General features: G+C 41.1%; 1 protein-coding gene and 1 long non-coding RNA gene across 4 annotated transcripts in view; one reads left to right on the forward strand and one right to left on the reverse strand.

Moving 5' to 3' along the window:
* The window catches only part of Osbpl8 (oxysterol binding protein-like 8), a 153,077-nt gene that overhangs the window by 64,679 nt on the left and 71,606 nt on the right, over positions 1–16,792 (forward strand). For 2 of the 3 annotated variants that reach the window (XM_087557246.1, NM_001309455.2), the window contains 2 exon segments: positions 4,580–4,616; positions 11,412–11,546. In XM_087557246.1, the coding sequence (XP_087413372.1) occupies positions 4,580–4,616; positions 11,412–11,546 (172 nt within the window). 3 annotated transcript variants of the gene reach the window in all.
* On the reverse strand, positions 13,690–16,618 carry LOC120093586 (uncharacterized). The gene is made up of 2 exons (XR_015625319.1): positions 16,088–16,618; positions 13,690–14,096 (listed from the first exon to the last, which is right to left on the reverse strand). It is a non-coding gene; the product is annotated as an uncharacterized LOC120093586 (long non-coding RNA).

The raw sequence follows: 16,792 nt of genomic DNA on the forward strand, positions 1-16,792 counted from the left end.
GCATAGACAGGGAGGAAAGTGCAGGTAAAGCTTTTGGATATACACCATGTCGTGGAATCATTTCTATACCAAAGGGTGATGTTGTCTTCGTTTGTTGAAATATAGGAGGTCCTAGGTTGAAGGGCTTGTGATAAACTTCTACATTGTCCTTTATGTAGAATACTCATAAAATTAGATCACAGTTCCCATATAACACTTTTTATGATTTAAATAATCTTGTAAATATTTAGTGTGTCCAGTGAAAGTGTTTTGTAGCACACATTCCTAAATAAAACATTCTAGGCACATTATTTGTCTTTGTTAAAACTGCATTCGATCAAATTAGAAGGTTTATTTCTGTAACAAATTACTGAGATGAGTTTGAATATTTATTGAATTAAAAAAGAAAATGTTTATCCTACTTAATGGTCATTCTCTGTGGTCCACTCAGTGATCTAAGTTACTGGACAGAAGAAGCTCGCTTGTTCTAACCTGCTTCCCATTAGCATCACCCTGGGTGAAGAGGATGCTTTATCAGTATGCCATGGAACGCCTCCCATCCACGTCTCCTGGGAAATGTCTCTGAAGCCGGGCTGTGTTCCCATAGTGCTCCAGCTGTGGCTTTGAGTGCTTCTGCCTGAGTCGTAGATCGGCTGTCCTTTATAATTTGTTTTCTTGTGATTGCTCCTTTATACCGTGGAACATATGTGTCATGGCATGTGTCAGTCCTTGATCAAGGCCTTGAGGCCTTAAACCTAACTCACACACATCATCATTTGTGCTTCTACCAGCCTCAACTTTGCTCTGTACACACTTCTTGGCATCCGCTTGGATGTCCTCCTGAGCTCCTTGGCGTTCTCCTGTAACACAGCCACAACTGCTTAGCTAATGGTGTTTCAATCATGCAGGCACTCAGTTTCGACCACTTGGAATCCTCTTGATACCCTGTCTCTTGCCTCCCACTTGGTCTGCTTAGAAATTCTGCTCTTGAACTTTCAAAATGTATTCAGAACTGAACAAGCTTTCACCACCTGCACTGTGGCTGCTGTGTTATCCCCAGGTTGTCTCAGTAAACTCCACATATACTCCTGTTCTTAGAGTATTTCAGAATAGTAAGTTGGAACAATTGTGTTAAAATACAATCAGACCATGTCAGTCCTTTTCTCAAAACCATTCAAAGCTTCCCTGATCCCATTCAAAATACTACCAAAGCGGCAACAAGGCTCCAACAGGCTTCCATAATCTAGGATCTTTAAGCATACTGACTTCGGTGTTATTACTCTTTACTTCCCTTCTGCCCTCACAGTTTCCCATACCCTTGGCACTGGCTTGCATGGCAACCCTCTCTATATGGTTTTCCTTCCATGTAGAATCATCTCTGGCAGTTTTCTTCCTCTTGTTTGTGAACCACTGTGGTGGGTGCTGTTGGGCTTCCTGTCTGAAGCCTTTGGGCACCTTTTCCCTGATGTTCTATATACCCCTGTTCTCTGCTTATTTCTTTTACTTTTCAGTTATATAATACACTATGAATTATTACTTTTTATTATGTTCTCTTACACTTTGTCCACTAAAATATAAGTAGTACTTTGACAGAATTCTGGTTTTGGTGGTGTGTGAGTCAAACCCAGGGCTAGAGTTAGGCACAGACTGAAGGACAAACCCTAGCCCCAGACAGGATTTCTGTCTGTTTCATTTACTGCTAGTGTCCTCTGCTGTTACACTATGTGCCTGTAGTTGTTACTCAGTAAATACGTATTGGCTGTATGGATAGTATATATATTTCAGGCCATTATTTCCTGAGTCAATCTGAACCAGTTAGGATTAATCCAGTGGCACACTCTGCAAATGGCACAAACATGCTGAAAGGTGCCATTATTGGAACAATACCCCAACTTACTGGCTATGCTAGAACCCAGTTTTGTAGAGTGAATGAGTAAGAAACTGCACAAAAGTCAGCACAGTACTGTTAATTAGTAGAATCGGAGAATCTCAAACAAAACCATCCAGTGAAAGTGAGCTTATTAACCATTTACTCTAAAGAGAAGATGAATTCTAAAACCTTCAAATATGTTTGTAATGTGAAGTTTTATGTATGTGTATGTGTGAACACCCATGTTTGCTCTTGTGTGTTTATGTGTGATTAAAACTACAGTTTTCCCTTGTGAAGTTACTGGTAAATCTAGGAAAAAACTCATAATGAAAAACATCTAAAAAATTTTAGAAGAATGTGTGAGGACAATCCAAAATGGTGTCCAGTGGTTCTTCTTCCCTGGTGAGTAGGGAGTGAGGGAGAGAAGGGTCCACTCCCCTCCCAGAGAGTGCAGAACCACTGAATTCCCTTCATTTGTTTTTCCATGGCTTCGGCAGGGGTTGTTTTAAGACAAAAGTAATTTTAGGTTTTCTCTAAATTTATCATCACAAGAAGATTTTTTTATAAAATAGATGTCTTTGAAGCATTTTGAAAGTTGGCTAGAATTGTCTCTGTCAGCTTCCTGCCTTTGTACAGTTTTCCTGTTACTTATTTATTATTATATATAATATTTTATATTATTATCCCAGAATTAAGCCATATTAAGCAATGAGCATTTATTTCAAATTTTGTGAATCATCCAAGAGCAGTTTATCATGTGGCTGCGTCATCTGGAGGCTGAAGCTAAGAACAGGGAGGGATGTCTGTTGATGTTTTCCTCATGATGATGAAGACATGATTTGCTGCACAGGAGAGACCCTCTTCAAGCTCACTCCACCCCTCACCTCAGTGTGTACCTAGTAGGCCTCTGCAGGGCGGCCTATGGAGGACCACCATAGACATTCACCTGGGAGAAAGCACTAAGAACAAGACCCAGTCTCAGAAGAGGTTGCCATCCTTTTGTCATTTCCTCCTCATGAGTACTGAGCCAGGCATGGTGATGTGTGCTTGCAGTCCAGGAGCTGAGGCAGGAGGATCAAGGGTTTCAGAATAACCTGATAACATGTTAGAATCAAGCCTATACCTCCTGTACCCAAAGCAGAACTAACAAAAGGAAATTCAGAGAGTGTGCATACTCTGCAGGAGAAAAGATTGTTTACCAGGAAATAAGGAACACATAGTGTTATTTTAAGATTGTCTTCACAAGTAATTTTGCCTTTTTAATTTTTAAGGTTTATTTTTTATTTTAAATGATGTGTTTATTTGTGTCCCTTTTGTGGGTATGTGCGTGTGTGAGTGTGAAAGTGGAGTCTCTGGAGCTGGAGTTACCCCGCTGCCCATGTAGGTGCTAGTAACCAAATTCAGGTCCGCTGTAAGAGCAGCATGAATGCGCTCTCCGAAGTGAGCCATTTCTCCATTCCCGATTCCAAACACAAGTCCTTTACTCCTTTAATCTCCCTCAAGCTTACTGTTTACAAACAGTAAAGGACCCAAGCACAGTGAGTTCATTGTCAGCAGAGCTGTCTTCTGAGAAGCCGGACTCTGTTATAGAAGAGTAAGCATGGCCTGGCGCTGAAGGAAGTGGACACCAGAGCAGGGTACGCATAACTGCTCAGTAGCTATCACACCGGGAAGTGTCAGGTAGGAGAATCTCTCCATGGAGATGAGCATCCTGCAGCAAAGGGCTCACCTTGTTTTGTCACATTGTGATTCCTTCACTGTGCCTGGAAACAATCTAACCAGTGGGAAGGTTTTAGGTTTGGTTTGTGTAGTGCAGGATACCTGAGAGCTGTGTACCTATTAAGGGAGCCTGAGTGAAGCTGTTGGATAAAAGTTTCTAGATGGAGGTTTTTTCTGTTGTCAGTTTTAAGTTCTTCATTAAAGAACTGAGTCTTTTACTTGGTGTGGTAGAATCTAGGAGGTTGAAGGAAGAGGACTGTGGGTTTGAAGTCAGTCTAGGATACTTAGTGAGATCATGTTGGGGGTGGGCAGCATGGAATGTGTCTTCTGACTTCCTAAGGGATTTAGTAGCTGTAAATTATGCTTGTCTTTAGTCGGTCCTAAGAAAATTATGTCTGACTTAAAACCTATCCTGGAGTTACTTGTCTAACAACTGTTTCTCTTTTATTTTTGCCATTTGGTTAAAAAATGACCTATTTTAAGGTGTCCTTGTAGAACCTACATCTCGCTTGTCTTATAATATTCTAAGACTGAGTCTCTGTAGAGTGCTGTGATGGCGTGCGCAGCTAAAGCTTAGTAGTGACTGAGTGGTAGGCACTTTAAGCTGTAAATCTAAAAGGGTAAGTAACTTTCAGTGAGCTTAGATTTCTAAACGGTCTTCACCTCTGCTTATTCCTATCTTAAACTGTAATCAGAAGGAACTTTTGGTTTGAGAATTGTAAAGCAATGTACTTTGATGATTCCATTTTCTCTTCGTAGTTTCACTTCCCCAAGTTTAAACAAATATTTGGTATTGCCTAAGCCAAGGTTTTGGGGTTTTTGGGAGGGAGGGGTTTATAGAGGGAAATGTCTTATAAAGTACGATGATTGAAACTAATGTGCATGTGCTTCCTTCTCACAGACTAACACTGTTCCTCTTGTCCTTTTGTCTCACTGCTGCTTCCGTCCGGTGTTTGCTTCTCCCTGGTTTGGATTGTGTTTGTTTGCTGCTCAATTCCTCTGCATTAAAAGCTTCTTGGTGATAGCAAAGATGTCCTTGGGCCATCAAGTAAGTAGCTAAAGTTGGAATGTCATGTTTTGAGGACAGGATAATATATTTGGTGTTACTTATGAATGAAAAATAATATTTCAGTTTTGATTGTAGAAATGCTCAATGACCACTCTTCATCTGCTGCCATTGTCTGTGTGGGAGCCACAGACAGAGTCTGTGCTTAAATCACAGTCATCCAGAGCAGTGGCTTTTACCCTGTGGGTGGGGACTCTGTGGGGTCAGACCACCCTTTCACTATTGGAAAATACGATTTACATTACAACTCATGATGGTGGCAAGATTACAGTTATGAAGGAGCAGTGAAAATAATTTTATGGCTGATGTCACCACAACATGAGGAACTGTATTTTGGAAGCATTAGAAAGGTTGACAGCCACTAAGTTAGAGACTAATTCATTATTTAGTAAGACCTCCTTCTTACAAAACCCTTGTGTAATCACAGGCATAGGACTTATTTACTGCCTCATGAAACTGAGAAATTGTTTTCACTCATAGAATTTTAGTATAATGATTAGGTTGTCATTTTTGTTTGTATTTTGGAGCTTTTTATGAAAATATGTTTTATTTTAGAAATCTAGAAGATTACCCTTTAAGATAAAATGATATTCAATTTACTGTAGCAGATTTTACTGATTTTGTTTTTGTTTTGTTTTCTGGATGGGGGAGACTGTGGTGACTTTTGATTAAACACAAACAAATAAAGCACACCCTTCAGATTGTTTTAGTTCATGTAGACAGTGACAGGAGTAGTTGTTACGTTAGCAACACTGAACTGAATAACAAAGTACTGATTCTACAGAGTAAGCCTGAAGCCCAGCTATCCAGGAGTACAGGTCACTAAGTTCTACTATTACTTATGCTAAAAAGGGAGAGCAAAGCAGTGTGGTTGAGGTCATGTCTAACAAAGTCATTAAAATTTTATTCCATCATCAGTTGGACAGAGGTTTTGATTTATGTTGAACACCATAGGAAACTGATTTAGAAGTTTATTATTTATATATAGTAGTCACCTCACTGTTGCAAGCCATCTTTGTGCTCCAGGCCTCATTTTGGGGGGGGGAGTCAAAGAAAGGGAATGGACAAGACAATGGCAAAAGTTCTTCATAATGAGGGGGTTTTTGTTATTGTTCTAAAGAGAGAGGAACTGGTGGCATGAATGTGATTACATAATTACATAATGAAAACCATAATTTTCCATAATTAATGTTTTAGTAAAAGGTAGTGTGTGTGTGTGTGTGTGTGTGTGTGTGTGTGTGTGTGTATCAGTTTTGGTCTATGTTAGTTTTTTCTCTCAAATGCTCAATATGCTCTTAAATGTATATTTAAGTTTTATAAAAAACTAATTTAAAGTAATAGACTATTTTTTAATCACAGCAGTTCTTACTTAAAATATGGTACATATTACATGCAATATTATCAGATAGTGTAAAACATGAAAGTAGAACATAAATCTCTTTTTACATATTTTTTTATTCTAAGAATATTTATAAATCTTCAAACTCTCGATAGATATTACTAAATCTTACCACTACCTTAAATTTATAAAAGAAAGACTCAAATCATCAGGACAGTCAGGTTGACATGCAGATTACTTAGGGATCTTATTTTAGCTTTCATGCAGCAGAATGGAGAATGCCAGAATTTTCACAGTTCTTCAACGTTTGATGAGTTGCTGAGGATCTAGGGAGGGCGATAGATTACCAGACACAGTATTAGTTAGCCAGTACTGTTGTGCTGCTAAACAGGAGCACTGCACAGTTGCTCCCTGCAATATAAGGGAGCCAGCAGGGGGCGCTATAGTGTCACCATTGCTGGTGACTCACTTGTTAAGAAACTGCTGCCACAATGATTCCTTTTCAAATAGCTTTTCAGTTATTTAACTGATACCTATCAGTTGCTCCAGTGGATACACACAAAAACAGAATCACTGAACTTCTGTTCAGGTATTCTAGAATGATTTGTGTTATGAAGAGAAATGTTTGTGAACTAGTTGAGACAAAACACACAGGAAGATGGTGTCTCTGTCTTACTGTAAAGCACTCTGAAAAAAGAGATTATTTGAGAGCTGGGCATGAAGACACAGGCCTGTAATCCCAGCATCAGGGAGGCAGACCTGCAGGAGATATGCGGTCTCTCTGCTTTGGGTTCATTTCTGGAGACCATGTCTCCAGGAAGCACATAAACACTGGGTTGGAAAGAGGTGAACAGAACTGTTTCCTTAGGTATGTAGTGGAGTTACTTAAAATGCATACCTGTGCGTTACTAACTGAATGCTGAAACATGCTGTAATACTCCTTTGCTCTACCTTGTGGCACTCCCCAGACACGATGACTGTGTTGTACTTTTTAAATTAATTAATTTCTTGCTTTCTTTCTTTTTTCTTTTTTTTTTTTTTTGGTTAAAAAAAGGATAAGAATTTTTTTTTCAAATTTAAAAATTTTTAAATTACATACGTATCTCACTGTGTGCGTGTCCGTGCGTGCGTGCGTGCGTGCGTGCGTGCGTGCGTGCGTGCGTTAGCACCCATGTGGTCACAGTATGCTTTTGGAGGTCAGAGAACAATTTGTGTGTATCAGTTCTCTTGTTTCACTATGTGGGTCCTGACCTTGGTTCATCACATTGGGTGGCAAGTGCCTTTACTACTGACTTTTGCTTGCTTTTTATTTCTTACACACTTTACTCTAGAGATAAATCCAGGGCACCCGGGTCACGCTAGGCAAGTGTCCTGTCAACCCTGTTTTTAAAGGACTGTACCTGAGTGTATGTAATATGTAGGGAACTTGCTTTTTGTAGTTGATGTTATATTTCTGTGACTCATCCATGCTGTTGGATCTAGATATAGATGCCATATACTGTTGCAGCTTATGTTTATGCCACAATTTATTAACCCATTTTATTATCTTATTTCGATGAGACAGAGTCTTGCTGTGTAGAATTGGCTTGGCTAGAACCTGCTATGAGGGGTGGTAGGCTGCTCTTCAACTAATGGAGATCTTCTTTCCTTTGTCCTCCAAGTACTGGGATTAATGATGTACACCAGACTTGGATAACATATTTAATTTTGTTTAATTTTAGAATTATTATTGTTGCTGTTTTCATGAGTATACCTGCTTTTTTTTTTTTTTTTATTAACTTGAGTATTTCTTATATACATTCCGAGTGTTATTCCCTTTCCCAGTTTCCGGGCAAACATCCCCCTCCCCCCTCCCCTTCTTTATGGGTGTTTCCCTCCCCATCCTCCCCCCCTTGCCGCCCTCCCCCCAACAGTCTAGTTCACTGGGGGTTCAGTCTTAGCAGGACCCAGGGCTTCCCCTTCCACTGGTGCTCTTACTAGGATATTTATTGCTACCTATGAGGTCAGAGTCCAGGGTCAGTCCATGTTTAGTCTTTAGTATACCTGTTTTTTACATAACGCCCGTGGAGGTCAGATGAGGGTGTTGGATCCCCTGGAACTGGAGTCACAGATGGTTGTAGTTTTCATGTGGGCATGGGGAATCTAAAGTTGGGGTCTCTGAGGAGAGCCTAGTGCTTGTAACTACCGAGCCATCTCTCTGTACTTCTCACCCCCTCCCCCGTTTTATTTTTTAATCAGTGAGTATTTAAGCTGTCTGAGTTTTGTTTTTTGTTATTGTTTTGTTTTCTGAAAAGCATTCTATGAGAGTTTTCATTCTTGTCTCGGTATGTGCATATAAGAGTTTTTCTAGGGATAAGAGCAGGATTGTGTTGCATTCATCGAGTCTGCCCTAGCCCCAGATTGTGTCCCAGAGTGCTAGTATCAATTTACACTCCAACAGTGCCCAAGACAGCTTGATGACCCCATCTTCCTTATCTCATATCTTTAAGCTTATTAATTTTTTCAGTTCTGATGACTGCAAAATATTCCACTGTGAACCCAACTTCTACCTATAGGATTATTAAGCAGAAAGAATATTTTCCATGTACTTATTGGATATTTGTGTTTTCTGTTGCAGTACAGCTCAGCTCTTCCTCCTAGTTTTGTGTTGCTGTAGGTCTGTTTAGTTGGTGTATAGGAGCTCTAGGTTTAAAACACTTTAGATACAGACTTTTTAAACTATATCGCTCTAAGTATATTCTCCTGTTGAGTGTTTTCTCAGGTTCATTATATAATCATCTGATGACCAAACTCATAATTTTAACGTGGTGGTGGCCTAGTGGTCATGCGTATCAATTTCCTTTTTGTTGGTACTATTATATCTTTGTGTAGGGATCATTGCCTGCTCCAAGTCTACAGAGAGACTTGCTTGTATTTTAAAAGTTTTAAAGTTTCATTTGTTTCCTTAATTTCATGTGACCATTCCTCCTGTGTGTTATGAGAAGGGATGGACTCTGTCTGTCTGCCTAATCAGCTAACCTGGTGTCTTTCCTCTTCCCCATTGTGTATCTGCACCACACCTATGAAGGGTCTCTTGTTCTTCTGGAATGTTTGCTGTTTAAGTGAGTTAGTTTTCCATACATTCCTACTATTAATTTTGAATCTCAGAAATAGTTTTCTTAACTCTATCAAACAAGTCATGTTTAGAAGCTAGAAAAGCTAAAATGTATACTTCATGATAGAGAACTTCATAAAAATATAAACCTAGCTTGACTAATTCTTCTAAGTAAAATTTTATCACACACCTATGTGTAACAGGAAGCAGTGCCTTCAATGCATCAGGAAGAAGAGACCAGGGTTAAGTAGTCATGGGGAAATGAGGCAGACAAAAGCCTCGCACTCATGGTATTTGAGTGTAGTGGAGAAGAGGGACTGTTACATATTTCAGCTAGTGACAGGAGCCATGGTGGCAACCATGGTGGCAGACAATAGCTTAAGATGAGTGGGCACTAACACAGAGGTAGATGAATTGTGCTGAATTAAAGCAAGAGTCTGTTTATGAGAAAGCACCATGAAGAAACCAAAGGACTTTTCCAAAACACGTAACATTTGAATACAGACAGGAAGTAAGAGGATACAGTAAGTAAAAATCTGGGCCTTGGGTATTCTAGATAGGAGCAAGAACCAGGCCCCAAGGGGCTAGAGAGATGGCTTAGCAGTTAACAGAGTTTGCTGTTCTTCCAGAGGACCTGAGTTCTGTTCCTAGTTCCCACACTGGCTGACTTATAACAACCTGAAACTCTACCTCTAGAAGGGTCTTATACCCTCTTCTGACCTCCACACACATGTGGCATACACATGCAGATATGACACACATTAAAAGAGAGCGAGAGATTTTAAAAGAATTAAAACAGGCTCAGAGAATTATAAGATGGCATTTTGGGGGAATACTAACTAAGGTGGTCCTTATTGTAGAAGCCAATAAACGAAGAAATAAAAGATACAAAGGTGGCAAACCCTTCGGCTCTTGTGGAAGTGGATTTAAGGAGAAAAGAGCTCGCTCGAGCTCCCCACCCCCTGCCCCTTCCTTTCTTCCTTTTCCTAGGGATCAACCCCAGGCTGTGCACTAGGCTAACACTGCCACAACTCCAAGCTGTCTGACGGGCAGTCTCACTAAGTTGCTAAGGTAGACTGTGAACTTCAACACTTTGTAGCCTGGGCTGGCACAGAACTTGAGGTTTTCCTTCTTCAGCCTCCCCAGTAGCTGAGATTACAGACTTGAGGCAGCAGCACTGTATAAAATGGAAGTCATTCGCTGGACCTTTGCTTTGTCAACTAAAATGATAGTGACTTTAGACCTTGGTATGAAAATGAGCTCCACACAGCGGAAGGAAGGGCACATGGTTATCTATGAACCTCTGACACAGTGGGCTGGTGGAAAGGGAGTGAGGTGGGCCCACGGTAGGAGTTCTGTAAGTGGGGAGAAGCCATAGCATTCCATATGAACTGTTATTCCATACAAAAGTCTGAAGGAGAGTCTAAAGATCCCATGATACCTGAATGTAAGTGTGGGCGAAAGGACAGTTACAGACCATCTCTGTTCACCTTGGAGTGGAAGAGCAGCATGGCGCTGGCAGCTGAGACAGGAGAACCAAGCAAGGCTGTGCTCGGCTCCCCTGAGCTGCCCAGGGCCTAGAGCAGTGAGCGGCAGGCTGGCAGCTGCATGTGGGAGGTTTAGTCAGGGAGATACTGTAACTGGAGAAGTAAATTTAGCAGTTACCTATCCATAGGCTTTCAGTTTTTGCTTTGGTTTGATAATTTTATTTTGGGGTACGTATTTTATTATACCTTTTCTTGGATGATAAATGAGAGTGTTTTGTATTTTTATTTTGAAGTATAAGGACCTAAAATATAATTTTGAAAACTTTAGGACAATAGGGAATATGTAAAACAATTTGAATTTTCAAAGATAGAATGATGGGCTGGAGAGGTGGCTCAGCGGTGAAGAGCACTGACTGCTCTTCCAATGGTCCTGGTTCAGTTCCCAGCAACCACACGGCGGCTCCCAACCATCATGGGTCCTGTGCCCTCTTACAGTGCCTCCGAGGACAGCGACGGTGCACTCAGATTTTAAAAAAAGATAAAATGATAAAAATATCAATGAGATGTTCTCGATAAATTGACAAGACAAGCAAAGACCAAAATCTTACCTACTTGCCATCCAAAAATTAGAAACCACAGTAAAAATTCGGTTGAATGTAAAATATTTTTTCTCTTGCTACTAATTTGTATTTTCTGATCATTAATAAAGCTGTACATCTTTCCTTATACTTTTCGATCATTTTATTTCTTCTCTGAAATGACTTGTATTGGCACATATTGAAGAGTTTATTCCAAGTTATGAATTATGCCATAAAACCTATGACTTGAATAGTAATTCTTTCTTTTCTCCCCTTGAGCTGTGGTAGCGAACAGTGAGGAGCCTCAGCATTTGACCCCAGGGAAGATGAGTCAGCGCCAAGGCAAGGACGCTTACCCGACCCCGACTAGAGAGCTGCAGCCTTCTCTCAGTCCCGCCAGCCTTCACAGCCAGGGTAAGTCTCCTCGTGGAAGGACCGGCATTTGTTGTGCCGAGGTGCATTTCTAGGTGGCTTTATACAGTTGTTGTCGCTGTTTACTTTGTTTGGACGGTTTGCAGTGGGCCTAGAATGAACACACAGCCCTTTCTGGTCACTCGCCTTTGCTTAGCCTCACCCGTGATTGGTTCTTCTGAGCCTCCTTACAAATACAACAAGACATACTGAAACGTTCAAGGAGGTTCTGCTTATCTAAGTGGCATGTAAGTTAACTACAATATAAATTAACTTTATGGAATTAGATTATTAATTGAATTAAAGTAATAAATACTTGTTAACAATAATGAAAAAATTAATATCGTTTTCTGTGCTTTTGTATTTGAAAATTTCAAAATCCTCACAACTAGCTATTTTGAGACTCATGATTAATTATGATCATTCACGGTTCTTCTGCTGTGTCATAGAACTAAAGTTATTTCTGTAGCTGGGCAAAGGAGTAGACTCATCCAGGCCAGGCTAGGCTGTGTGCTGATAGCCTGTCTTTAGAACTAGGGGGAAGTCATTTATACCCTTGCAGCCAGTACTAACCATTCTTTCTCTTACCCCTGCCCCACAGCCCATTCTCTCTCATTCCAGTCATTTATAGCCACTATTTCACGCCCACTTCTGTAGGACATGTTTCCTTAGTTTCTGTGCTATTCTTCTAGCTCGCATACCTCTGGTGGTTGATTTCTGCGCCTGCCTCCTTTATCTAATGTGGTGTCTTCCAGTTCTCTTCCTGTTGCTCCAAGTGAGAGGCTTTGGTTTTCAAGTCTTGCTTATATACTGAGTTCTGTATTTCAGTATTTGGAATTGCTGGATCATGAGTACCTTTATTCCTGTTTCTATATGGTCAGTGCACTGTGCTGCGATGGTTTGAAGCATATAAATAAAACCTGGACACACAAAAACCACACATACTAAGTCACGCATTCTGTGTAGTCAAACCAAACTTGACGGATAATACTCTTAAACATTGACTGCAAAATGCAACTGGAAAATCCATTTGTGTACTTTCTGCTTTAAAACTCACTGGTCTTGAATTTTGTATTAAAATTGTACTACACAGTAGTGTTTTTATACATTTCTCATTTCATTGCACAGAATACTTAAATCTGTGTATAAAGGTTCGAAATTAAGTTTCTTTCACTACCTCTTTGATGGCGTTTTTAAGTGAAACAGTGTTTCCCACAAGGACACAGCAGCAGAGAGTCTGTAGTGTTATGAAACTGGCTGTGGCCTCTCAGACCCCACCAAAGGGTGTTAGAGGCTCCACAAGCCTGCGGATTGCACTTTCTGATGTATGGAACATTCTGGTACTCAGCTAGCGTTTTACTGCACGTTCTCAGTTCCCCAGCCGCACTCCATGGCTGCAGTGAGAGGCTTTTGCTTTTAAGATTTAAAAACTTGAATTTGTTGTTTTTATTTTGGGTGATTTTAGTTATTCTTCTAAACGATGGTTTGAGATTGTTAAATGGAAACTTCCTGAAAGGAGCAACTCCTGAGTATTGTGATGAAATCCTGTCATGATCCTGCTTTGTCCTTCGAGGAATGAGAATCATCCTTTGTTGAGGGTATTCTGCTGGATGTGGTATGGAGGGGATCCCCGCCGTAAGTTATATTACAGTACACTGTTGTATTGTTGTTTTAGTTATCGTTACTCTTGTATGGTACCCACTAGTGAACTAAACATTGTATAGTATAGTCTGCATAAGGCTTAGCCCCCTTAGTGGTTGTAGGAATCCACTGAGGTCTTGGAATGTAATGCCCATGGGTAAGGGAAACAGAACTGTTAGTTATCTTGTACTTTAAAAAGTTACAGTTAGACCTCTAACTCTCTTAGCTATGCTGGCTGTGTCAGGCTTTAGTGTTTTCACTTCATGACTTAGCTTTGTAGATGAGGCTGGTTCAGCCCCTCTTCTCCCCAGCCTTGTGTTGGAGGCACCATCCCATATAATGCAAGCTGCCTTTAAACTATGCAATTGGGAATGGTGACCTTGAACTCATGACCCTTCTGCTTTTACCCCATGAGTGCTAGGATGGCATGTGGGTGAAAGATCCCACGCAGAGAGACCCTTACTCAAGTCTTGGGAAATCACGGACCCCAGACACAGAGAGACCATTTTGGATGTAATAAGCAAAGGCGAGGTTTATTACGGAGACCTATTACAGAGATCTCCGGGCTGACACATATCCCACGCAGGAGACAGAGGTGTCGACCCCGAGAGGCTGGGAAAAAGAGTATTTAAAGGCAGAGGCTGTGAGCACCAGGGGATGGGGGATGTCAAAGGGGAATGTACCACAAGTTACAAGATTGTTTTATGGCTCCAGGAGATAAGGGGACGCCAGAAGGTTTTATGGCCCCCTGGTTCCTGGAACAGAGCTACTAAATCAGGAGAAGGGTAGGGTCTTCAGGTCCTCATTATTTTTAAACGTTTGTCAAAACTGATGGAGCATTTGTATTTGAAACACCTCTGGTTAGGCTTGGGCTGTCCGGTTTCTTGGAGTGCTCTCTGCAGGACACAATGGCTGAAAAGCACAAGTAGGGGCTTATCAGGGTCTGGAGGACATCTGGTTAAAGTATGACTCTGAGTAAGCTGGGGGGACGTCTTTGGATGGTTTATGGGTCAGTCCTCGATAGCCTGAGCTGGATCCTGCATTCCTTTTCTTTATCTTTATGGCCTGCTATTCCTGGCAGCAGGGCTTAGCCCTGAGTTTGTGGCTTTTGGGGCTAACTCTTTTAATTTTATATTTCTAAACCTAGAATTTGTATAATTTTCTTTTCATGGGTACCACCAGGCCCAGTGTATGTGGTATTGGGGGTTAAACCCAGAACCTTCAGCGTGCTGGGAAGACCCATTACCACCAGGCTACATCCCAGCCCTAAGTCTTTATTTAGTAGGATTGTTGAAATTAAAACAAATTCATTGTTAGGCTATTATGTCATCAATCCTGAAGAGTCCCTTGTTTTAGTTGAACGTGTCTTTGACTTTTCAGTAAACTGGCCTAGTGTCCTAAATAATGTTGGCACTTCGATTCCTGCAACTATCATTTGTTTCTTTACCTTCTGTATTTCCTATAAATGGAAGAACATCAAGATTTGATTATATTAGTTTTGATCATTTTTGAACAATAGTTTTTTATAGGGGATGTGTTTTCCAATATGTTTCAACACATGTGAGGATTCATTTAATTTCTGGTTGTCCTACAAGTGGGGGCATGTGGATGAGTGGTAGATTCAAGTTGCACTACTCTGATCTTCTTTATTGAAAGTTGCAGCTTTTCTCCTTTAATTAAGTAAAAAGGAAATGCTGCAAACACCAGTCTCCATCAGCCTTTTACCTAGTGAGATCTACAAACTTCTTTTAAAAATTATTTATTTATTTATTTATTTATTTATATGTTTAGTTTACATTTTTTCTATTTTTTATTTACATTTCAAATGTTATTCCCTTTCCCAGTTTCTCGGACATAAGCCCCCTATCCCATCCCCCTCCCCTTCTTCTATGAGGGTGTTCCCCTCCCCATCCACCCCTCCCATTCCCCTACACTGGGGGTCCAACTTTGGCAGAACCAAGAGCTTCTCAATTTTTTAATGAATGATCTTATTTATTTGTGCGTGTGGCTGTATGTGCATGTGAGTGTGGGTACCTGCAAAAGCCAGAAGTGGGTGTCTGGATCCTCTGGAGTGGGAGCTATAGGCAATTATGAGCTGCCTGATATGGGTGCTGGTGACTAAACTCAGGTCCTGTGAAGTTGTGCAAGTGCTTTTAACCACTGAGCCATTTCTCCAGCCCCCTTGTAAGTCTTTTTTGCCCAAAGATGGTTTTCTTAGGGTTATTATTGCTGAGATGTAAAACACCCTGACAAAAAGCAGACCGGGGAGGAAGAGTCTATCTCAGTCACAGTTCCGTGTAACAGTTAATCATCAAAAGCAGCGAGAGTAAGAATTCAGGCAGGGCAGAGACCTGGAGCTGGAGCTGATACATAGACCAGTGGAGTGGTGCTGCTTGCTGGCTTGCTCCCTGTGGTGTGCTCAGCCTGTTCTCTAGTAGAGCCCAGCAGTGATACACCACCCACAATGGACTGGCCCTCTCCCGCTGACCACTAATTAAGAAGATGCCTTATAGCTGGATCTCATGGAAGCATTTTTTCAACAGAGACTCCTTCCTCCTTGATGATTCTAGCTGATATGAAATTGACATAAAACTAGTCAGTACAACTGACCCATTGTCAACTTGACAAACACATCACTTTTCAATTAGAACCTTTCCTTTTTCATTTATCCCCATGGTGGGGCCGGTTAACAGTGATATCACAATATATGAAATAAGTAATTCAGTTTAGCCCCTTTAAGAATCCAGTGTCTTTTACAATCCAGAATATCTTTAAAAAGATCAAAGTCTTTCAACTGTGGGTTCCAGTATAAATCAAAATTACATAAGGTATTTTCTTCAAGAGCATAATCACAATGTGAACAGAGCAAACTCAAACTCAATACTCTGAGTATAAATACTCACTGTCCAGTTGTCTGGGACTCACTCAGTTTTCTGTGTTCCTCCGTGGTGCTTGGGTCACTTCTCCAGCTCTGCCCTCCACTGCAGCACACACAGTCTGTCTTCTAGTTGTGACTGGCTCTGCTCGACTGCTGCTGCTCTCCTCTGTGGTCTTCCTGTAGTGCTGGCATCTCCAAAACTGCTGAGGTTCCTCACTGCAACTGGCTGCACTTTGACCAGTAGCTTTTTCTGGGCCCTCTTCGGGGACTCCAGCCCTGCCACACACTGCCAAGCCTCAGCTGCTCCCCATGACCCCTTCACAACTTCAAAACCAGCACCTTCTGGGTGACTCTTACAACTGCCAAGTTCAGCTGCCAGCACAAGGTACAACTTTGGCCATGTCTGGAACACAGTTTCTGTGTGCTGACTCTCAGGAAATGCTTTCCAGAAGATTTCTCCTCATGATGCTGGTCTCTTGTTAAGCATCACTAATTTCTCAGCTTCTACTAACTAGCATTGAGTATCCTAGTGAAGCAAAGGTTTCACTTTAGTGGTTCTGCTCTTGTTAATCACAGCTGATTCTTCTGCTCCAGCTGACCAGAACCACAGATTTGTCATGCAGATGGCCTAGTAGAAATTTTGCTTCCCTGTAAAACTTTACAAGCCAGGCTTCCTTTATCTGCACAGCTCTCAACCTTCTTACCTTCCAGGTCCCTACAGAAAAGCTCA

Source organism: Rattus norvegicus, chromosome 7, assembly GCF_021556685.1.
Source record: "Rattus norvegicus strain SHRSP/BbbUtx chromosome 7, alternate assembly SHRSP_T2T, whole genome shotgun sequence".
Classification (NCBI taxonomy): domain Eukaryota; kingdom Metazoa; phylum Chordata; class Mammalia; order Rodentia; family Muridae; genus Rattus; species Rattus norvegicus.